The following is a 25,119-nucleotide window of genomic DNA, read 5'->3' as shown; positions in this document are numbered from 1 at the left end:
CTTGCAACTACCTAAGGGTGTCCTGGCCCTAACCCTCTCTCCCAAAGTTCTGTTAAGAGAAATAAAATCTCTTTTGCATTCAAGAAGTGTCTGGCGCCCAATCAATATACCTCGTACTGCACCCACTATGCCTTGCAACCCACCATATACAGAAGGATGTCAGCTATCCCTGGCCCTGGAGGTTCTCATTAGACCAAAGGAGACCTGAGACCTTGCTACAGTTATATTACAGAGGGAACTATAATAGGAAAAAAAATGGCTTAACACTTGTTAGTAGCACTTGATGCACTGTCCATCCTCATCCAGCCACAGCAACTTTCGGTCTCTCATAAATTTTAATAGGATGATGGCAGAGGGGCTGGATGGTACATCTGTGCCTTCACCCACACCAAAACGCAGCGTACCATGCCAGGCTTAACTCTTAAAAGTATAACCAGGGCCATCTGTAATATTGATTGAACACTGAGCAAATATTTTCTTGGGCCCCCCAACTGCTCTTAGACATAGAATAGCAGAAAGACTCAAAATCAGTTTAGTGCAGCAGATCAGGCAGCAATTGCAATTGGTTGCCCAAGGTTAAAGCATATTATTACTAGAGGTCGGCCGATATATCGGCCGATATTTGGCTTTTTTTACTTAATCGGCATCGGCTGATTGTGCTGATAAAAAAAGCCGATTATAACTTCAGCGGGACTTGCAAATGACTTCTGTAATAGAAGTCAATGCAAGTTTCCTGAAGTTGTCTGTGGAGAGGATTCTCTCCTCCCTGGGCAGCCTGCCAAGTCTGCCCATTGTATCTCTTCAGGTTCTTTTATCAATGAGCTGAACTCTGTGTGGAGGAGTTCTCAGTTTAACCATTTAAAGACTAAATCTTTTCTGACACTTGTTGCTTACAAGTAAAAATCCTGTATTTTCTGCTAGAAAATCACTTAGAACCCCCAAACATTATATATATTTTTTTTAGCAGAGACCCTAGGGAATAAAATAGCGGTTGTTGCAATATTTTATGTCACACGGTATTTGCGCAGCGGTCTTTCAAACGGAATTTAAAAAAAAAAAATACACTAATGAAATAAAAAAAAAAAAATAAGCAGTAAAGTTAGCCCATTTTTTTTCGTCCAAAAGTTTTGATTACCTGTTTTTGTGTATTTAATATTTAAGATATAGTTATTTTTTTTTTATCTAAATTATACATACAAGTGAACTGAGTGGAGGTTTGTTTTGTTTAATAAATGTTTAAATGTAAGACATTTTCTGTATCACTTATTACTTAAGGTTGCTCACACACTGGAGCAGACAGGCGTTGACAGTAAAATGCTGTTAGTTTTAGCTGCGATTTACCGTCATTTTAGCGGTGCTATTCGGCTGCTAGCGGGACGCTTATAACCCAGCTAGCGGCCGAGGAAGGGGTTAAATGCGTCCATGAAGCGCTGCTGCCGAAACGCTTTGCAGGCGCTTCGGCAGCGGTGCGCATTCATTTCAATGGGCAGGAGTGGTTGTATACACCGCTCCAAAGATGCTGCTTGCAGGACTTTTTTTTAACATCCTGCCATCGCATCGCCTCAGTGTGAAAGCACTCGGGATATCACACTGAGACTGCAGGGGAGCTGTTTTACAGGCGCTATTTTTAGCCCAAAAGCGCCTGAAAAACGCCCCATTGTGAAAGGGGTCTAACTGTTAGATTTTATGAGATGAATGGAAAAAAAAGAAAAAAAAAAAAAAAATCGGCCTAATATATCGGCCCAAAAAAATCAGCATCATAAATATCGGCATCGGCCAGAGAAATACCCATATCGGTCGACCTCTAATTATTACCACTCACTGACTGGTTGTTAGAGGTTACAACACATAATTTCTGCTTGCTCATTCATTGCTAGAGGTTACTGCACATCATTACTGCTCACTGATAGACGTACTACAGGAGAAGACCAGAGACTGCGGATCTAGTATAGGAGATGACCAGAGACTGCAGATCTAGTATAGGAGATGACCAGAGACTGCACATCTAGTACAGGAGATGACCAGAGACTGCACATCTAGTACAGGAGATGACCAGAGACAGCACATCTAGTACAGGAGATGACCAGAGACTGCAAATCTAGTACAGGAGATGACCAGAGACTGCAAATCTAGTACAGGAGTTGACCAGAGACTGCAAATCTAGTACAGGAGATGACCAGAGACTGCGGATCTAGTACAGGAGATGACCAGAGACTGCGGATCTAGCACAGGAGATGACCAGGGACTGCGGATCTAGTATAGGAGATGACCAGAGACTGCAGCTCTAGTACAGGAGATGACCAGAGACTGCAAATCTATTACAGGAGATGACCAGAGACAGCACATCTAGTACAGGAGATGACCAGAGACTGCAAATCTAGTACAGGAGATGACCAGAGACTGCAAATCTAGTACAGGAGTTGACCAGAGACTGCAAATCTAGTACAGGAGATGACCAGAGACTGCGGATCTAGTACAGGAGATGACCAGAGACTGCGGATCTAGCACAGGAGATGACCAGGGACTGCGGATCTAGTATAGGAGATGACCAGAGACTGCAGCTCTAGTACAGGAGATGACCAGAGACTGCAAATCTAGTACAGGAGATGACCAGAGACTGCAAATCTAGTACAGGAGATGACCAGAGACTGCGGATCTAGTACAGGAGATGACCAGAGACTGCGGATCTAGCACAGGAGATGACCAGAGACTGCGGATCTAGTACAGGAGATGACCAGAGACTGTGGATCTAGTATAGGAGATGACCATAGACTGCGGATCTAGTACAGGAGATGATCAACTAAGTAACCAATTTAAAATTTTACCGATCAGTAATGTACAGCTATACTGTTAACAACAGGTCAGGGCTAGGATAACAGTCCACAAGCACTCTATGAGGAGAAGGACCTACCTACCCAGCCAGGCTCACCACCCCCTCTCATAGGTCCAGGTGCGGGGCCCTCAGAGGTCCAGGTGCGGGGCCCTCAAAGGTCCAGGTGTGGGACCCTCAGACATCCAGGTACGGGCCTTTAGGGGTCCAGGAATGGTACTCTCAGGGGTCCGGAGGCAGGGCTCTCAAAAGGTCTGGGGGCGGGACTCTCAGAGGTCCAGAGACAGGGCTCTTAGCGCTCCTACTCAGAGCATACAGGCTGCATGGGGCGAGATCAGAGCAGCAGTGACGCTCCCGGCCCCGCCCTGCTGGCCGGGGAATATGCCGATGTGTTTCTCTGAGCTCGGCAGTGTTATCATGGGACCCCAATTTGCGGGCAGCACGGGCTCAAGGGGCAGCTGCTTTGGCGGGCCCCCCCGACAATGACAGTGCCCAGGGTAGCTGCCCCCTTTGCCCCACGTTAAAGACGGCCCCGAGTATAACTAAAGGCAAATTTTATTTTTTCGTTTTGGATAGAGTGGAGAGATATTAGAACACTGGTCAGGTTTTGCCTCCATTATGGAGATTCACCTTCTCTATTTGTCCTGTTTACCATTATCGTTGAAAGTGAAAGTAAAAGAAAAAACTCCATATTTTGGGTTGTCCCCAGAAAAGTAATAGAGGGGCAATCTTTCAATTGGGACACTAGTTCTGGTGACCTGGGGGTCCCCAAAGAACTCATTTAACTTGCAGGATTTTCCTCTCACCTCTTGTTTGGCTATGCAACAGGAAGTGAAGGAAAATCTTCAGAATGGGATACAGATGGGGGGGGGGGGGGGGGGGATCTGACGACAGGGGTTATAACTCTTCCTTGCTCTATCCAAAATGAAAAAAAAAACAAAGTTTGCCTATAGTCCTACATTAAGTGTTAAGAGGCAAGATCATTGTCCTCATGAACAGTATATATCAGAAAGAAAATGGATTAAAATAGTGAGATCTCGCCAAGGAATACCCATGAGAAGCAGTTTGTGGTAGATTTCTAAAGCACTTTGCAGGAGGATTCTAGATTGTTCGAAAAACATAATGTACGTTCAGTTTGAAACAAACAATGAGGTCAGTGATGTTTGAGGTTTCTGTGAACGCTGAAAAACAAATCTATTTCATTCCTGTCTGTGCTTTCTTGTACCATTTTAGTATTCACACATGATTCTGTTCACCAGCTTCCTTCTTTTAGCAAGAAAGTTTTTTAAATGTTTACTACCATTTAGCCACTGAAGCTCAAAACATTGATCGTGGTCTTTTTATTACAGTTATAGCTGCTTAAAGATTTATCACCTGCTTGACACTCCGGCATTAACACAGGTATATACAATTTTTAAACATTTTACAAGGAATGATGCCAACGTAAGGCCTCATTCACAAAGGTGTACCAATCCAGACATCCATGTGGAGGGCCATCTTCACCGCTGTGGAATGTCCAGGTATCTTCACCACTGTGGGATGCCCAGGTATCTTCACCACCGTGGGATGCCCAGGTATCTTCACCACCGTGGGATGCCCAGGTATCTTCACCACCGAGGGATGCCCAGGTATCTTCACCACCATGGGATGCCCAGGTATCTTCACCACCGTGGGATGCATAAGTGTCTTCACCACTGCGGGATGCCCAGGTATCTTCACCACCACGAGATGCACAAGTGTCTTCACCACCGTGGGATGTACAGGTGTCTTCACACCGGCGGGATGTACAGGTGTCTTCACCACTACAGGATGCACAAGTGTGTTCACCACCACAGAATGCACAGGTGTCTTCACCACCATGGGTATGGATGCACAGGTGTTCCATGCAGCCAAGTGCAGGCAGCCTTTTCAAAGCGTATATCTGTGTAGGTCTGATGCACAGTCCAGAATGCAGACAGACTGGACTTGCACTTCAGGATGCACTTGGGAGATCCATGCAGCCAGCTGCCTGTCATAGATTTGAACAGGCTGCTTGCACTTTCTTACATGGAACATCTGTGCCTCCCACGCAGGTGAAGATGGCATGGGTGTGCAGATTGGTATGCCTGCGTGAATGAAGCCTTATGCCCTGTACATATGATCGGACATTCCGACAACAAAATCCATGGATTTTTTCTGACGGATGTTGGCTCAAACTTGTCTTGCATACACACGGTCACACAAATTTTGGCGGAAATTCCGAACGTCAAGAACGCGTCAAAGTCTGCTACACACACCTTGTTTTTGTTGTTAATGTATATAATACATTACTGTTAAAAATATACATAATTTTCAGCACCATGAATGAATTTTGCAGAGTCACGAAAATGGCATTATTGTGGCAAATTATAAAGCACTGTGGGAGTTATTTACTAAAGGAAAATCCACTTTGCACTCTAAAGTGCACTGCAAAAGTGCACTTGAAACTGCACTGAAAGTGCACTTGTAGTGCAAAGTGGATTTGCCTTTAGTAAATGACCCCCATTTCAGTGTAAACAACTTAGTCCAAAAAATTATATTGAGCATTGAAAGAAGATGCCACACATTGTTGAGTAGAACATTTTTTACTCTGTGCACATTCACATGTGCATTAGAAAAGAGTTTTTGAACAAACCAACATACTTTAGTAATAACATTTTTCTTTTTGACAGTACAAATAGCCTTTTTTGTGTTAAAACAGGCATGTTTAAAACCATAAATCAATACACAACTCGGGAACTTACAAAGTTCAACTTTGACAAAGTGAAGGCAATATCAGACATTAGTATGTCCAAACTGTGTTGATATTGCCTTCATTAGATGGGGTGATGTCACCCCTGTGAAAGCCAAATTTTGAAGATGAACACAAATTGACAGTCAAAATGGGGATTCCCTCCTGATCCCATGCCTAATGTCAACATGTGCTAGCTCCCATCATGGGGGATCAATGGACATGTTTCGGGGGTGCAACCCCTTCCTCTGATCTACTTTAGTTGCGAGGAAGGGGTTGCACCCCCAAAACGCGTACCAAGATATCCCATGATGGCAGATAGCACATGTTGACACACTGTGTGCATCTTCAAAATTTGGCTTTCAAAATTTTAGAGAAAAGTTAGAAAAGTAGAAAGAATTTAATAAATGTTGATGTGTTTTCAATTCTGCCTAAAACATCAATGACGTTTTTGAGTCTTTTTTCAACATCATTGATGTCTTCCTTGATCTTCTTTAAATCCCGATTGCACACCATGATCTCCCTGATGAGGACTTGTGCACTTGTAAAATGTGTTTCTTCTTCCACAACATCCACATCACCTAAAAAAAAAAAAAAAAAAAAAAAAAAACATGTATTATAAATATGCAGACATACATTTATTACCTGAAGCTGTGGTCTCAGACACTCAGCTGTTGTGGTCACTATTTCGCCCAGTTCATAAACCTCTCCTTCCTGCACATCCTCTGGTTGTTGTTTTTGGATTTCCCCTTCTTTAGGAGGTTGGGGGTCCCTGGTGACCTCAGACGTCCCAAGTCTTTTCTCCCCTATGTGAATAAAATAAAGGTATACTTAGCACACAGATATTTGAGGCAAGAAATAGGAATATGAAACATTGCTTGGAAGTGTCGTACAATTGTCTGTTTTGGCAGAGTTCAAAGCTGAAGACATAATTTTTTCCCTTTACAAAGCTGGAATACTTACCTTTTTTGTTAAAGTATCACACGTGTAGAGACCCCTAGTATCCACTGGAGCACCTGTGTGGGACACCTTAAAAAGTTTGTTCTGGTGTCCCACACTAGTGCTCCTGCGTCCAAATGTGTAAACAGCTGCTGAGTGTCCTCTCCTTACACTGAATCAAGTTTGCATTTCATTCTAGTTTCATTCTAGTCAAACCCATCTAGACAACAATGTACTAAACTTCTTTTAAGACAAATAGGCATGACCAAATGTAGTTAACCTGCATCTGCAAAAAACACTGTATTAGTGGGCGAACTAACGATGTTTACTATGAACGATTACTGTGCCCACGACCTTGAAACTTGCCATTTTAAACTGTACAACAGTAAAGATAAGCACATGGAGCAGCATGAACGTAATAAGAAGAATAGGAACACACGACAAAATACTTACTTTTTTGCAGCACTCTCTTGATTCTTCTGTACCGATCCTGCTCCCTCAATTTGAGGTCTTTCCATCGTTTCCTCAGTTGTTCCTTGGATCGCCGTACCTCAAAATTCTTTGGCAGACTTTTCACAACTTTAGTCATGATCTTGGCCTTTCTCACATTTAGGTTTGGGTATGGTCCATGCTTCCCATCATAGACGGCCCTCTTGAAGATGTCCACCATCTCCACCATTTCTATAAAGGCCATATTTGAGGCCTTAAATATCCTCCGGGTTCGGGGCGTTTGTGGCTCTGGGCTTTCTTCGTCGTTGCTGCTACTCTCAGGCACCTGCTCTATCTCTGCCATGTGCTCTCCCACTGTGCCAAAAGAAAAAGGGGCAGGGAATAGACTAGAAAGAACGTTCACGCATGCGCAGTGTATATAAAGCGTAACATGCGTGCGTCGTACATACGATCTGGGAGAGAAGGAAGGTGTATCGACGCGCCGATCGTTTGAACAAAGGTACAATTTTAACTTGGTGCATCAGTGACCTATACTGCTTATAGATTGAGGCCTATATTGGGACAAGATTAGGAGAGCTTAGTCTGACATTGGGGTTTGTCTTGTGTTGTGTCTTGCAGATAAAATGGATCTATTGAATGATCAAGACTTTGTGAAGTCGGTGATCCCCATGGCAGACATCCCCTATTTGAAGGCCCTAATTGGTGGCATGAGGAGCACTTCTAATAGGGAGCACAAGAAGGTCCAGGATTCCCAGACATCAGGAGATGCAGCAGATGACATTATGTCACAGGCTGTGGTACTATGACAGACTGCATTTTCTGGCAGGCAGACTGAACCCAGGCCAGCAATCTCCAGTCTTCCTTCAAGGCTTCCTTCCACCTCAGCTGAGGCTTCCGACGTCCAACCTGGGCCTTCCAGCCAGGAAGAAGTGGAGGAGCCTAGCTTGAGCCAGGTATAGCATTGTTCAACATATTTCTTGTCAAATAATTGATGTCAACTAGATGTTATTATTGAGCATTAATTTCTGATTTTACAAAGTGTTTTACATATCAATAGACAGTAGTAGCCACAAATGATTATGACAAGAATGAAAAATGCTGGGGTCAGAATGATAGTCTTTTCTATTTATTAACATTCAATTTGCAACAGTCATGGGCTGAAAATTGTGTGATTGATGAACCAAAAACTAAAACTATGTCCCTTTTTCATACACAGGAAAGTCTCAGCCAGGAGGAGGCTGTGGAAAGTGGCAGCCAGGAGGTGGCCGGGCCCAGTAGCCTGCCCGAATCCCAGGTCCCTCCCCTCCGCCTTCCACAAAAAAGTCCCAGGAAGAGGAGTAACCTGGAGGAGGCAGCACTTGGGCTATTTCGGAAGGCTACTGCGGCCCTCAGAACCCCCCCCCCAATATTCAAGAAGACTATGCCTACATGGCAGCCTGCAAAATGCATGAAATGGAGGAGGGCGAACGCCTCTTCTGTGAGGAAGTTATGTTACAACCCCTAAATAAGGGGTTGAGGGGCGAACCCACAAGCCAAACCCACGTTTGTGAGTTCAACCATGGTCCTCCTACCACAACTACAACACCAGAGCTACAGCCTGGAAGCACGCGTGGAAGGAAGACAAGAGAGTGATGGCCTGAGTTTGGTGTGGTCTGACAAAAGACACAGGCTGTTGTATGACCACAGCCTGAGGACAGATATGTCATCTGCTGCTGTTCATGATCTCTTGTAGTCCTGGACCGGATTGTGCTCACTATTATAAGGACTCCTCAGGCCACCAATTTTGACTGTAAAATAATTGATGTGTGCCCTGGGGTACAAAGGCTTTGCAAATTTCACCAGTTTCTCTAGCGTTGCCTTCCTCTTTATTTTGTTATGACCCAGAATAAATGGCTATTTATTTTTCACAAATACTTACCTATGTGTTTTACTTCAAAAAGGCCAGTTTGTTTGTGAGTAGGCAGGTACATTTCCACAATACAATGTCAAATTAACAAAGGGACACCAACACAAACCAACCTCCTTGAGGTTAAAAAATACAAGATAATAATGGTGTTGTGGTAACTTGACACAAAACGAAAGAAAAAATTATGGAGATCACTATAAAAACAAAAAAACCCCAAAACACTATAACCAAAAATCTCCATTACGAATGCTAGTTTTACCAGACCGAGCGCTTCTGTTTCGTACTTGATCCTGAATATGCGTTGAACTTTGTGCATCTGAATTGTGTACACACGATCGTAATTTACGAGAATGGAATTTGTTGTCGGAAAACTTGAGATCCAGATCTCAAATTTTGAGAAATTCTGATGGAAAATGTCCAATGGAGCCTACACACGGTCGGAATTTCCAACAAAAAGCTCCCATCGAACATTTTCCGTCAGAAAATCCGACCGTGTGTACAGAGCATTAGTGTAATCCTGTGTCTTTCTTGTTTACAGGTAAGAAGTCCTAGCATAAATCTCAAAGTTAGCGCAACTATGCTATTCATACATTGGTAAGTATTAGTGTCAATCAGTCTTGTTTAGTTTGTTTATGTATGTATGATTCCTCAAGCCTCATCTATGAATGAAAAGCTTTTTTTATGTGTTGTAGCCACTGTGGCAACTCATTCACAGCAGGCTGGTCAAGAATAACTGCTGTACACTGCTGCTGGTAAATGGACGTTTAGGAGCAGTTGGGCATTTTTTTTCAGCTGTCGGTTGTTTATAGTAATTTCTAGGAAGTTGAGTTTAGAAGCATTTTTTGGAACGCAAAAAAAATGGGTTCAGACGGATGTTCAGGAGGCATTTGAAACGCCAAATGCCTGTAACAGCTTGTAAACGCTGCTAAATGCGGTAACTCGTTTTTAGCAGCGTTTTGTTTACAGCCTTTTTTTTTTCTTTCCTACAAACACTTCGTCCCGTGTACATGAAGCCTAAATCCACTCCCACACCCGATTTATGTCGGTTACATGACCAGGAGGAAGCCTGTCTGTCAGCGAAGCAATAGACTGGTTGTGAGACCTACTGCATGACCTAGGTAGGCAAAAGTTGCAAGATAAATGTTCACCAAACACAGATTCTTATGCCGCGTACACAAGAGCAGTCTTTTCAACCGGACTGGTCCAACGGACCGAGTCTGGCGGACAATTCGACCGTGTGTGGGCTTCATCAGACCTGCAGCGGACTTTTTCGGTCGAAAATCTGATGGACTTTAGATTTGGAACATGTTTCAAATCTTTCCGACGGACTCAAGTGCGGTCGAAAAGTCCGCTAGTCTGTATGCTAGTCCGACGGACGAAAACCGACGCTAGGGCAGCTATTGGCTACTGGCTATCAACTTCCTTATTTTAGTCCGGTCGTACATCATCACGTAAGAATCCGTCGGACTTTAGTGTGATCGCGTGTAGTCCGTTTGTTCGGAAAGTCTGCTTTAATACCTTTTAATAAATAGGATTACGCTATGGGTTTCCATTATTGTTTTTTACATATATCCCATGCTTAAACTCTGAGGAGGAAAGATTCCATACATCTCCATGTTGTACCTATGTGTGCAGGCATTATCCTGCCAAAGCGTCATTTGACTTTCTTTTTAATTAAAGAGGTCAAATCATTCTGGTAAGCAGATTAATTACCTAGAACACGTTGGGTGTCACTATAGTATTTGGTGAAGGACTATTCACTACTTCTTTGGAAGATTATCTATACCGAAGAATTTGTTATAGATCATTATGAACTTTCTGTTTGGGACTATTCACTTTCTCAAATATTAATCACAGTTGGCTATCACGCCATTAGATCAATTTATCTATCGCATGTACGAATTTTAATCAGTTTATTCCTATTATTCATGGTATTGGTATATAGATTTATTCACTAATCATTTTAAAGCACCCTCTGTACACTGCACAAACTACATTTTGAGTATTTTTTATACCCATTTAGGGGAGCAGCTTTGTTGTGTTTTTTAAATTTTTTTAGTGCTTATAAATAGGCACAGAGTTCACACCACACTTTTTTTTAGACAAGATAGTGACATCATCTTCCTGCCCCTCCACCTGTCCAATCAGGGAACACCTTGTATTTGTTAAAAAAATACAAAGCGTTCTGTGAATGGTGGTGGTGTGAGCAATCCTCTGTGCTCAGCACAGGACCCAGAAGAATGTGGTGATTACTGTAGTAGCTGTGACTACTACAGCACTTGCAGCTTCTGCAGCAGCCATCAGGTATGAAATATTTATACTTACATTGCTCCAAGCTTGTCTAACATTTACTTTCCTGAACACTGAGATGGTTATCAGCAAAACCTTAGGTTACGATGCCATTCTGTACAGATTTGCTTATTTTCTTTAAATCTCATTAACTTTCAAAAATTGCTGAATTCTACATGACTAATGTCCGATCGTGTGGGCTGGGTAATCCTATGATTTCAGCCCCATACTCGGCTCCATCGGTCATCCTCCTCATCATACGTTGCGACACTTGCCTGAAGACATTCTTGATAAATTTGCTCATTCTTTACTAAATCAGGAAATATTGCTAAATTTTACATAAATGTCAAAATCTTGAGGGCTGGGTAATCCTACGATTTCAGTTCTGTTCTGTTGGTCATTATTTCATTATACTTAGGCTGGCCATACCCGATACAAATGTCTTTCCTGCATCCATGGGAAGCCGTCTCCGCTGGCAGAAGACAGTGATTATTGCTAGCGGCTATAGCAGCCACTAGTGATAATCGCAAGAGAATACAGCAGGCTGGTTGTACCCAAGTTAAGCGATCAATCAACTTAGTACATTCAGCCTGCCCATTAACGGTTCAAACCTGGGCTGGTTCAAAACCACATATGACCGAGATTCAAACCGAGTATGACCGACTGTCACAGAGTGGCCCCAATACTCCTGTTTTTAGCGTCCCTCACCGGTGCTCCTGGCTCCTCCTCTTCTCAGCATGTCACCACAGGAAGCCACTTCCTATTGTGGCACACCTGCAGGCTTGATTCCGAGCAGTGCTGCCTGTGTCTATAGGCACAGACAGAGAGGCTCACCCCCCCCCCTCCCCCTGCTCCCTTGAAACAGGATTTGACTAACAGCAGCAGGAGCCAATGGCAAAATCTGTGAGAGCGGAAAAAGAGGAGAGATGCTGCAAACCGGCACAGAGCTGGATTGAGATTAGTTTCAGTTAAACATACAGAGGGGTGCGAGGGGCGATACACATATAGAAACATTTTTTACCTTAATGCGGGGAATGCATTAAGGTAAAAAAAAAATGTTTAGGCTTTACAAACCACTTTAACTCCCAGCAGCTGAAAAGAAGGTGAGTTGTGGACAGTATATTTACAGTAGCTTGGGAGCTGCCTGATTAGTTTACTGAAGCTCGATTTGCATTATGTGCCTGCGGCCGGACGATATGGCCTACAACTGCAAGATGCAAATAGTTTGCAAATAGTTTACTTGTCATAACATAAAATATTTCCAAGTAACAAACATTTCTTCTTCCTTCTTCCTACAGTTTTACTGTATATTTGCATAAAATGTATGATGAATACAATGCAAAATAAAATAAGTTTGTGTCAAGTCATGACATCAGGAATAAAGATAATTGGGGGAATTCAACAAATCCCTGCCAACACTTTTCTGGTGATATGGCTCCTCAAAATGTCAGATACAGATACAGTCAGATACAACAATCCCTGCCGCCCATTTTTGCAACTTTAACGACATGTGGGGCAACTTCACGTAGTTCTATTAATGTACCAAATTCAAAGAGGCATAATCCAGGGATCAGTTGATTTCGACACCAATAGCTGTTTTTCAATTTGGCAGACTGCATCAACTAGATCAGTCAAACATTTGACATTGCTCCCCCCTGAAAAGCTTGTTCATTTTCACAATTTTAGCAGGTTTATGAATATGATTCTCTAAGTCAAAGTACCACTCAATTCTGCTCTTTTTAATTACACCAAAAGGTCTTCTTTACCAGTGAGTGCAAGTTTATTTGCCTTCATCTGGATCAGCTGTAGGATTGTGTGTATGGAGGCTTTCTATTTGTATATGTGTGTGTGTGTGTGTGTTTTTCTCTATTAGTTGAACTATATGGGCTTTTTCAAACACACTAATTATGCAACTTTGTGTACACCTAAAGTCTTTCTAAACCTAGTTATAATCATGTAAAAGTAGCAGTATGTGCTGCACATAGCTGGTACAGACAGCAGAGCTGTGGAAAGGACCCTGACAGCCCACCCACTACCAACAAAAAACTACAGGGGGGCAGATACCAGTCACCCTACACAAGGAAAGAGAGCAGCAGTGGCTGGTCTTTAATTCAAGAAGTCTGGCAAAGTTTCACTTTACTGCACAGATCTGAAAGAAATACACAAAGCACACCAAGAAACTTTAAGCATTTGTAATGGTAGTCGTGGTGCCCGTGGCAAATTTAAAGTCAGGAAATGTGATGATGGGGAAGGAGCACTTGGTGCCATAGCTTCTTTTTTTTTTATTCAATCATGCATCTGCCTCTGTGTTGGGTGCTGATGAATGTGTAGTTGGAGGAGAGGGGACGTGGGATTTTAAGTCCAGTACACACAGACTAAAATTTTAGTCTGTGTGTACCGCTGTCAGTTTAATAGAAGCCGGTCTGATGACCAGCTGCTTCTGTGGAACGGGCATGCTGGAAGACCAGCATTTGATTAGTGCTTGCAGCCAATAGCTGCAAGCTCTGATCTGTGTATTCTGGTGGGACAGAATACAGTAAAACATCAGGGGAGATGCCTGCATTACACATTGTTATGTTGATGCAGAGAACTGAGGTTTTTTTTGGTTGAACGAAAAAAAAAAACCTACCCGTATGAATTAGCATTGGTTTGTAAAAGAATAGCATTGCTTTCTGTTCCCATTAGTGGTACTACCCATACACATTGTCTTTCTCTCTCTGAAAAAAAAAATTGTGATGTTTGTGGAAAATCAGTGGGGACATTTTTCTATGCTTTTTCTGAAAGCCCCACTTATCTCTACTTTATGCCTGTAGTGAAAATCCTGTTGGATATCCACACTGGGCTATAGGGGTCATTGATCCATGTCCCCTGGGGCAGGACCCAGGTCCCCATACACTTTTTATGGCAATAACTTGCATATAAGTCTTTCAAATGAACACTTTGGATTTTTCACGTTCATGTCCCATAGACTATAGACTTTAATGGTGTTCGTACAAATTTTTTGTCTGTTTGCATGTTCTGGTGCGAACCGAATTGGGGGGTGTCCGGCTCATCCCTATTGAACTGTAAGTCTTGTTAACTTGCTGCACATTTTCATTGGCAAGTTGTACACTTGCAGAGAACTCGAAGCCCAAGTTCTAGTTGACACCTTTGTCACTTTGTCCTGAATGAACAACACAACAGAGGTATTAAATTAGAGACTTTTGCTTGTATGAGTCAACAAATACAGTAAACCCAAAGAGGAAGCTCACAATAACAGAACAACAGGATTTAGTATATATAAAGTTTACAAAATGTTTTGGTGGCAGAAATTACTTCCACCTTCTTCTGCATGGAAAATCAATGAAAGTAGAACTATGTCTTAAAAAACGAAACAAAAAAAAAACACGTATTTAAAAACAGAACCTTCTGTTTATGCACAAAAGCAGTAAGGCCTCATTCATACAAGTGCTGAGGCCTGTAGACTGTGGATGAGCTGTTTATTTATGGGGCTTGAGTTGCCAGGTGCTCCATTAAAAAAAAAAACATTAAATTGCATATGAGTATTTTTTGTGTTTCTGGTACGTTTTCTGGTTGGCAAGCCCCTATAAAACATGGACATGTGACTCAAAAAACACAACCGAAATGCGTTTGACGCATTTTCCATTTGTTTCAATAAGGAGCTGCGGTTTTGAAAAGTGCACCAAAGATGCAGCATGTAGGACTTTGCAAAATGCACCATGCCTGCAGCGTAGTGGTGTGAGTAGTCCCATAGGATTTAAACGGAAATATTTTTATTGAGCTAAAAGTGTATGGGGATGTAGTGGCTGCGCAGACACAGCCGCTCATCCTAATTTAACAGGCACACAGGTGATTGGCCCCAAATGCTCACTGTCTATACCGCCCAACTTTTTGAGATGGGAACGAGGGACACCTATAAGCAAAAGTATGTAGGCAAAGGACACATCCCCTGCCATGCCCCCTTAAAGGAGAATTAAACAAAAAAAATTAGTTAAACCCATAAGAGCTTTTTTTTACCACTCCTATTCCTTTAGAAATTGGATTAAAAGTTTAGCACTGGGAAACACTTTTTGAAAGATAAATAATGCATTTTATATACAACTATATAGATCAGACCAAAATGAGGATCACATGAGGAGGAAAGAGGGACAGAGAGACATTGTTCCAAATCAGGGACAGTCACTTGAAAATCAGGGACAGTTGGAGGCTATGACTGTCTGATCCCGCTGATGAAGTCCCACCTAGGACATAACATGTACAGGGGAGGAGCCATGCATGAAGTCATCTGAGGCCATCTTTTGAATTTAAGAGGTAAATATAAAGAGCTTGTGTTATGCACTTGTGACAAGTGTCGAAGTTGTGAGTTTTTTATTTTATCCTACATTAAAAAGTAAATTTTAGCACAGAGCACTATATGTGGTTCTGTTTATTTTATATATACCACGCAGGAACTGTCACTTTTGACTGCTATTCACCATCAGAGGATCCTTATTGCCCCATCGGGGAAAATATATTGACCATCCTGATTTCAGGGGTCATATCTTTAAGGTGAGCGGCCAGTTAGGTCGGTGATGGGGGTACTGCACTCATTTGAACACCTGCATGTTTCATTTGGAAATGCACCTTTACAGTGGCTGATGTGTATCGGTTTCTCCATTAATATGGACTTTGTTTCTTATGACTTTTTATTTGTGCATGGACTTCTTCGAAAACTGCGCTGCACTATCCTGTTTAAATATTTCTTTTGAGGTGTTGTGTTTTGGGCTTTGAGTACTCAGCATACAATATATGTAGCTATTTCTTCGTGTTTGTTTGCGCTATCATGGTTAAGGTCGCTGCTATGCACTGTTATTTTGCTTTACACTGTTATTCTGGAGCACTTTATTGACATTAGGGTATTTTTTTCCTGTTTAGATCTGAAATGAATTACCAGTGTAGTGATGCTTATTCAGTATTCATTAAACAGTCTGGAAATGGAAGGAAATCAATAACCTTACCCGGGATATAAAGAAGACTCCTATCTGCCTGTGCAGTGATGGCAGTGGTGTGTGAGCAAACCACAAAACTAGCTGATCAGAATTACAAACCATTTTACTGGTAAAACATTTCACATACAAATATTTCTTTTGTTCATTCAGCTGCAATGCTAGCCATGAGTTTTTTTAATAAAAAACCTCCAGAGGCATAAATGGATCGAAGATAATCTTAATGTGTATAGATATAAGCAGACTAGTTCACACATCCCAACCAAACATTATCAGATGTGATGAAGACCATGAAAATATAAACAAGAGAGGACACCAGCATCTAAGTGCAGATTATATATTAAAACCAGAAATAAAAGTGTTAAATTGTACTCACTGCATAGATGGGCTAAAAGAGTGTGCCACAAAAAAACAGAATGGAACCATCTTTGGAGCTGCTCAGTTAGGGTTGCCACCTCATCCCTTTAAACCCGAACACATATGAATTACACAGGTTCTGAGGCTGATTTATTGCACATAAGGCACTAAGAGACTTTAATTACCACCTTAATCAGCAACAGAACCTGAGTAATATATGTTCGGGTTTAAAGGGATGAGGTGGCAACCCTATGCAGAGGTCAGCAGGGATGGGGCTGAAGATGGCAGAGCTGCACCAGGAAGCTGCTGGAACAAGGCAGGTGCAAGCGAATTCCCAGTCTGCTGTCGGGCTCCTGGGGAAATATTATGTGCTTCATGTCTCTGAGCCCTGAAAATGTATACACGGTTGACCTACGTCCTGGCAACACAGCTGTAAGCCCTCTCTTGTTTATATTTCCATATGCGAATAGACCACTCAAGACCTCTTCAGAGGAGCAGCTCTCATCTACAATAGTTTTCAGAGGCTTTTTACAAACCTTTACAAACCCTTACCCTCTCCTTCTCTCCTCACTTCCCCCTTCTTCTCTTTATTTATTTATTTACTTATATAGCGCCGTCAATTTACGCAGCGCTTTACATATACATTGTACATTCACATCGGTCCCTACCCTCAAGGAGCTTACAATCTAAGGTCCCTAACTCACATTCATACATACTAGGGACAATTTAGACAGAAGCCAATTAACCTACCAGCATGTCTTTGGAGTGTGGAAGGAAACTGGAGTACCCGGAGGAAACCCACGCAGGCACAGGGAGAACATGCAAACTCCAGGCAGGTACTATCATGGTTGGGATTTGAACCAATGATCCTTTTTAATGCTAGGTGAGAGTGCTACCCACTACACCACTCCTTGTCCTAAGCCCCATTAATTTTACTGATCGACCCTGCGTTATAGCTGTAGTTTGTTTTTAGATAAGCACTACGATATTTTCAGTCAATCACTATTTCACCCAGAGTCAGTGGATTCTTGTTGCTGGAATGACCAGTGTATGCAAATAGTGTTGGCTGCTCAGCCTATACAAAGTAATGACAGCAGCTGAAGCTGTTCACATGCGGGTGCCTGAAGTCAGGGACTGGTGTTCAAGCCTTAACAAAGTCAGATGTTCTTGTAATCTTATGGGAAGGTATTTGTAGCAGGTTATCATTAAGGTAACAGCACATACTTTAACCGTACTGCGGACGGGTGGCTCATACAACGACGTACTTATACATTGCTGTCTTCTTCTAGGTCCACCGTCCACTCCTGCTGTGATTGTATACAGCAGGAGAGGTCCCGGCCAGTGATCCATGGCTGGGACCTGCCAATCAGCTGTAGCCAATCACAGCCCAGCGCTCTGTGTTGACAAACACACAGTGCTCTGTACAGAGAAAATGATCTCTTTGTTTCCTCTTCCTGCAAAGCAGGGAGAAGAAACAAACTGATTTTTAGTCAAAAGCAGCACACATTAACACTTTTTAGGCACACACTTAACCTCTTAAATTATCCCTAAGATGTTAACGCCTTTACAGCCAGTGTCATTAGTACAGTGACAGTGTATACTATTATCACTGATGACTGTATTAGTGTCACTGGTGATGTCAGTGTCAGTTAGGCAGGCCATACATGGGCCGAATTTCAAAAATCTTATCTAAGAATTTTCGTTCGCACCATTAATGGGCTGCAGCAACAGCAGATTTTCGTGCAGCAATCAAATTTGAGTAATCGGACATGTTGGAAATTTTTTGAAAACGAATGATTTTCTAATCAATGATGAGAGAATCATGCGAGAAATGTAATCGAAAAAGAAATGCGCATGTGCAAGAAAAGAAAATTCCCGGAAAGAAAAGAATATTCCCAGCCTAGAAAAATTATTTTCTGTAGCAACATGAGGTGAAATTAAAGGCTTGGTTGGCTGAATTTCGAAATCAATGATGGCACCATCGGATTACAAAACGCACAAATTTTCTGATTTTCAAAAGAAAATTTTTTCGAAATCTGACCATGTACGGCCAGCATTAGTCACTTCCCACCCAATGTAATTTGGTTTCAGATTACCCGGTGCACTATCACAGTCCCACTATAAGTCGCTGATCACTGCCATTACTAGTATAAAAAAAAGAATTCCAGTATATGTAGCATAGTTTTCAGATGCTATAACTTTCACACACACAAATTAATATACAGTTATTGGGATTTTGTTTTACAAAAAAAGACATGTAGCAGAATACATTTTGGCTTAAATTTATGAAGAAATTAGATTTTTTACATTTTTTTATTGGATATGTCTTATAACAGAAAGTCAAAATATATATTTTTTTCTCAAAATTGTCGGTCTTTTTTTGTTTATATAATAAAAATGTTAAAAACCCGCTGGGGATCAAATATCGCCAAAAGCAAGCTATTTCTGTGAAAAAAATGTTTTGACTTTCATTTGGGTACAGTGCTGCATGACTGTACAATTACCAGTTAAAGTAGCGCAGTGCTAAGTAGCAAAAAATGCCCTTTTCATGAAGGGGGTAAAACCTTCCGCAGCTCAAGTGGTTAATTTGCCTGTTACCAAGCCTAGGCACAAGTTTACTAAATCTGTCATTTGTATGGGTTTTCCTTAAAACAAGAAATACAATCTACCCGAGAGCATGAGATTGGTAAAGCACTTATTAATAGCTATTCTTTAACAAATAGATTTTTTAAGCCCATGTTTTTGTTTTCTTCAAACATTCAGCATAAAATCCAGATGTGCTTATCATGGTGGAACCCTACCAAAATTGATCTTCTGATATCCAGGAATCCATTGGCATTGTCTGGTTCTATCTGAATAAAGACTGCAAGCTGACAAAGATGTTGAGCCGCATGCGCACAACATTAAAATTATGCAGCCTTATTTAATAAACGCCACTCTACCTTTTATAGTTAGGCTTAACGCAGCAAATATTTCAGACCTACATACTCAATAAATCCCCTTTGTGCAGAATGACTGGGATTTATTAAATCCCTTGTGTGCAAATATTTGTATTAGCTATACTTTTACATTTTTATTACTTTTAATAAATATTTAAAGAAAATGTTTGTTTACACTAATTTACTACAAATGTATTGCAAACAAGTACTGTTATGCTGCACTTACCTTTCCATTTGACAAGCCAAGATTATAGTGTACTTAGATCTGTCTGAGTCTTATTAATGTAACATAATGTACTGCACATAATGAAGATCGCTGTTATCCGTACGGGGTAGATTTATAGAAGTAGGAAACTCATTCTGCACTCAGAACATCTATGTATACAGTGCTCTGTGACCTTTTTCCAGCACACAGCTACATAGTAAAGAATATAAACACATGTTCTCCATCAGTTAGTCCTCATACACACTGGATGTATTGCCAACTCTCCTAGATGTCTTACCTCCTGGCATCATAAATGTGTGTACCATGTTTAGGGGTGTCAAGCTCTTGGGTGTTAATTTCATTGGGTAGAATAATAATTTATTCTTACACTGAAATGAATTAACAATGAAGCACTAAACATGCACAGCATTACACAGCGTTCAGATGCGTTTACATCTGGAATGGAGGAGGACATGTGATGGGGGGGGGGGGGGGGCCCGGGAGAAGGAGGATATGTGATGGGGAGAGGAGACTGGAAGAGGAGGATGTGAGATGGGAGAGATGAGACTGGGAGAGGAGCACATGGGATAGGGGAGATGGAACTGGAAGAGGAGGACATGGGATGTGGGGGATGGGACGGGACTGGAGGAGGACATGGGATGTAAGGGATGGGATGGGACTGGAGGAGGACATGGGATGGAGGAGCTGGGACTGGAGCAGGAGGAGGAAGTTATGGGATTGAGGAGATGGGACTGGAGGAGGAGGAGGAAGTTATGGGATTGAGGAGATGGGACTGGAGGAGGGCATGGGATGGGGGGATTGGACTGGAGGAGGACATAGTATGGAGGACATGGGATACAGGAGATGGGTTGGAGGAGGGCGTGGGATAGAGGAGGAGGACATGGGATGGGACTGGAGGAGGAGGAGGACATGGGATAGAGGAGATGGAACAGGAGGATGAGGAGGACATGGGTTGGAACAGATGGGATTGGAGGATGCGGAGATGGGACTGGATGAAGAAGAGATGACACTAGAGGAGGAAGAGGACATGGAATGGAGGATATATTAAGCTGTAAGAGTGTTAAATTAAAGTTGGTGCACTGAAGAACTAGTGGGTGGATTCATTGGGACAGCCAATGTGCCTGCCCTGGAGAATGTTGGTGGTCAGGGCTGGGGGGGGCAAGCCTAAAGCTGTGTAAGGGGCCCCACAATTTCTGATGACTGCCCGGTGTTTTAGAGGCAGGAAAAAAAAATCCAGACGCCCACGAGGCCTTAGAGATACACGGGATTACTTTGGATGGGTTTAATGGCTACTTCTACTTTATAACAATTTAGAAATTTAGCAAATGATAAGTCATAAGGTATTTGTGTGCTTTAAAACTGATGATGGATTTGGAAAACTGGAATTGACAGACGCATGTGAATAGTTGCACAGCCAGTGATTACCTGCGATGATCTTGGCTGGACGCACTTTGTGCGCAGCTATTTGCACACATCTGTCAATTCCAGCTGCAAGAATCTGTATATTCTTGCTGCTGGAAATTTCATTGTGTGTAACCGCTTGTGTAAATGGAGCTTAAATTTCTTCCCTTGCAGTGGAGCTGCACTGGCACTGCAAGGGTTAACCACTCATTTATTTTAGGGCAGTGCTCCCGGGGGCCAGATGTGGCTCTTTGTCCGCATTTTTTCAGCCCTTGGGGCACTATTTTCATCCACTGATACCAACAATGGGGCATAATTCTCCCCACTGACACCAATAATGCGGCACAATTTCTCCTAATGACATCACCAATGGGGCCCAATGACACCAATGATAGGGCACACTTCTTCCCAATGAAAACAACGATGGGTCCAATTCCTCCCACTGACACCAAAGATGGGGCATTGTTTATCCCACTGATATCAGGACCATTTCTAATCCCAATGACTACAGTCTGGCCCTCTTAAGTCTGAAGGAAAGCAAACTGGCCCTTTGTTTAGGAAGTTTGGAGACCCCTGGTCTAGGGGGTGGTAGGAGCACTTTTAATTGCTAGATCCTCCACTCCCCCAGCAAACAATGCTCCCCTATCCCCTATGCTCCAACAACGGGTTGTCCAATGGCATTCTCACTTCCAATTCAGGGCTATGGTACCTGCATTAGTCTTGGTGACATCAGAGGATCGCCAGAGTGCAGGGTCAAAGAAGCTGCAACGTGGAGAAGTCTGTGGGAGCGCTGAATCAGGTAAGTAAAACTGCTGCACCTGGTCCCCTAAACATAAACAAACATAATCCCTGCAGTGCAGACACAGCCTCATTGCAAGGGAAGGCTTTTTGTTTTCCCAGAATTCAGCTTTACCTGTACTGACAAAAGTAGTGAGGCTGTTATTACTGACCTCTTAAAACTCTTCACCCTGGCTGCCTCTGGTCTCTGAACAGGCAACAGGATGCAGGATAGAAAGTCAGAGCCAAGTCAACATTTCTGATCTGCATCTTTCTGACTCAGAAAATACTAAAAATACTAGTTCATCGTGACAGCCAGGCAATTAGCATTTTCAAAAGGAGAAATCAGTCATATCAGCCTACATATTTCCTGGAGTACAAATTCCCTTTAATTGTACCTATGTCAAGATGTACTAACAATAATTTGTGGGTGTATGGAGCAATTAGTGGATTTTTGGGGAAGGGGAGTACATAGTATAGTACTGTAAAAGATTAAAGTGGCTGTAAAGGCTGAAGGTTTTTTTACCATCATGCATTCAATGCATGAAGGTAAAAAACCTTCTGTGTGCTGCTTCCCCCACAGCCCCCCCCCCCCATACTCACCTGAGCCCCCTCTTGATCCAGAGATGTACACGAGAGCCTCAGCAATCCCGGGACTCCCTCTCCTCATTGGCTGAGACAGCAGCTGGAGCTGCTGTCAATCACAGCCAATGAGGAGAGAGAGAGGGATGGGGCCAAGCTGCGGCTCTATGTGCCTTATGGACGCATAGAGCAGGGCTCGAGAGCGAGCATGCACCAGTGCCCCCATTGCAAGTGGCTTGCTATTGGGGGCACCGGTCAAGGGGGAGGAGTCAGGAGCGCTGGCAGGGGACCCTAGAAGAGGAGGATTGTGGCTGCCCTGTGCAAAACCATTACACAGAGCAGGTCAGTATAACATGTTTGTTTTTTTTAAAAGCCGAACCTTTAATACCACTTTAAGCTGGCCACAGATGGTTTGAATCTTGGACGGTTTAGTAGGAACCCTGTATGGACAGGCTGAATGTACCCAAGTTGATTGATCAATCAACTTGGGTACAACCAGCCTGTTGGATATTACATGTGATTATTGCTAGTAGCTTCCCCCCTTTAGGAGAACACAATGGCTGTGTTGATGTTGGAATTGAGCAATTTCACAGGTTGCAGGAAAGAAAATTGCTCCATCTATGGCCAGCCTTACAGCAACCAGGTCTTGAAACAACTAAAAGAAGAAGTAAAAGATGGAAAAATGTAGAAAGAGCTGGTCCACTGAATTGCCACGATTTGGACATGACTAAAGCATACATTATGCTATTTTCTTTCCTGAAACCACGAGTTGAAAGAAATAAAAAAATTGCTCGATTCCCCAATCAACACAGTGTTGATGAGGGAATCCCTCCCACAGCGCTATTCCTTCCCCACCGGCAGAATAAAATGATCACTGCTTGTGGCTATAGCCACCAGTGGTGATTGAGCGATATAAACCCGACAGGCTGGTTGTACTTAAGTCGATTGATGGATCGACTTCAGGACAACCAAACTGTCCATAGACGGATTGATGTTTGGCTGGTTGAGCTTCGATCCGTCTATGGCTGGCTTAAACAGATATCGTCATCACATACTATTATAATACTGAGAAACACAAGCAAATAAAATACTAGATTGATGGTGTACTTACTCAGCATAGCCAGTGCCCCAGTACAGCTCTTCAGGGGATTTCAGACTCAGAACAATCCTGCTATTGTGGTCACCCAATTTGTGAATCTCCTCCGAAGACAACTTCAAGAATGGGGGTCTGCAGGGGGGCTGAGGTTTTGAAACAGCGGCCGCGGGGGGCTCCTTCTCAGGGGTAGAGGGGCTGGGCAGAGCACTGGGCTTGTTGGACAGCGACCCCACCAGCCCTGACACAGCCGCTTTGACCTTACTGATCATCACCGTGCAGTAAGAGCGGAGATGGGTGGCTGGGGGGCAGAATGGGACATCCAGCCGTGCTGTGGGGACGCAGGTGTACAGTCAGTCTGTATGAAGTCCCCCTCCAGCAGAAGCTCCCAGCTCAGATCACACTGTTAATTCTCACAAGTCATGCTGGTTAGGTCTTTTGCTCCCGCACTGCTCAAAGCAAGTGAGCTTAGCAAACAGTAGTAGATTGCACACCCAGTGTCAGTATACAGAGCCTGATAAAACTCCTCCTCTGTCAGCTCCTGGGCTGTTCCTCTGAGTACTCTCAGGTCCTGCAAAGTCAATGTAAAGACAAGGGAAAGCAGATCATTACAGTTCAAAAGGGGATGAGGAAACAGAAATGAAACAATTCATCATCACGTGTACAATGCAGTGTGTGGAATGTTCATGTGGGAAGAACTACAACTACTGCTATCACAAAACAGGAATAAACACAATCCTTTCTCAGCACATTTTTAAAGCCCAACTTTGGGCACAAGAGAAAAACTACACTTGCTGTGCCCCCCCCCCCACCCCCCCCATGCTGCAAGGGTTAAATGCTCATCTCTAAAGCCCCATACACAGGGCTGCTGTTAGAAATCATGGGGCCCCATGCAGCCTTCCAGATGATGCCCACCGCGCCTACACCCCCCCCCGGGGGCAGCAGAATAGCAGCACTGACTTGATTTGCTTACCCCCCCCAAAAATGAAAAAAAAAAAGTCCCTCCTCTGCTTCCACCTCCTGGGCCCCTCTGTTGACCTGATGGGGCTCGGAGAAATGTAATTTAAGCTCTGGTAAGCAGGTGGGAATGGGAGGTGTGGTCTAATAAAATCCAATTATTCATTTAAGCAGAAATGAACAATAAGGCTTAATGTACAAGGAACGTTTTTACAACCTCTCCTGAACGATTTAACTTGACAGATAGTAACCCACGTTTAAAACGTCCATTTTGCAGCGTTTACGTACCGCGTTTAGCAGCGTTTGAAAAAAATTTCTTTTTTTTCAAAATAGCCAAAAATTTAAAACACCTATAAACGAAACGCGAGTTACTGCATCTAGTGTCTGAAACGTCAGCGTCTGAACTCATTTTTTGCCTTCAAATGAAAGCATATAAAACACAACTGTCTAAAAACGACATTAAACGAACCTGTGTACATGTACACATAAGATAACAATGGATGAGTTCAGGGGCAGCTGAAAAAAGCATCCAATTGCCTCTGAACATCCGTTTACCAGCAGCAGTTTACATGAGGCCTTAAGCTGCCACAGTGAAGGCAAGTATGTCATGTTTGTTCGTTTTAAAAAAAAATTTGCCTT

At 42.8% G+C, this 25,119-nt stretch overlaps 1 protein-coding gene across 1 annotated transcript in view; it reads right to left on the bottom strand.

Annotated features, from left to right (window-relative positions):
• LOC141128435 (protein phosphatase 1H-like) overlaps window positions 1–25,119 on the bottom strand; it is a 111,363-nt gene that overhangs the window by 79,232 nt on the left and 7,012 nt on the right. Inside the window, exon 2 of the mRNA XM_073615721.1 lies at window positions 23,542–24,094. Within this exon, the coding sequence (XP_073471822.1) occupies window positions 23,542–23,795 (254 nt within the window). The 5' untranslated portion in view covers window positions 23,796–24,094. The remainder of the gene's footprint in view (window positions 1–23,541; window positions 24,095–25,119) is intronic.

The sequence above is a fragment of the Aquarana catesbeiana genome, linkage group LG02 (assembly GCF_042186555.1).
Source record: "Aquarana catesbeiana isolate 2022-GZ linkage group LG02, ASM4218655v1, whole genome shotgun sequence".
Taxonomy (NCBI): domain Eukaryota; kingdom Metazoa; phylum Chordata; class Amphibia; order Anura; family Ranidae; genus Aquarana; species Aquarana catesbeiana.
Note: the sequence above shows the minus strand (reverse complement) of the source record. Positions and strands in the feature narration are given on the sequence as shown.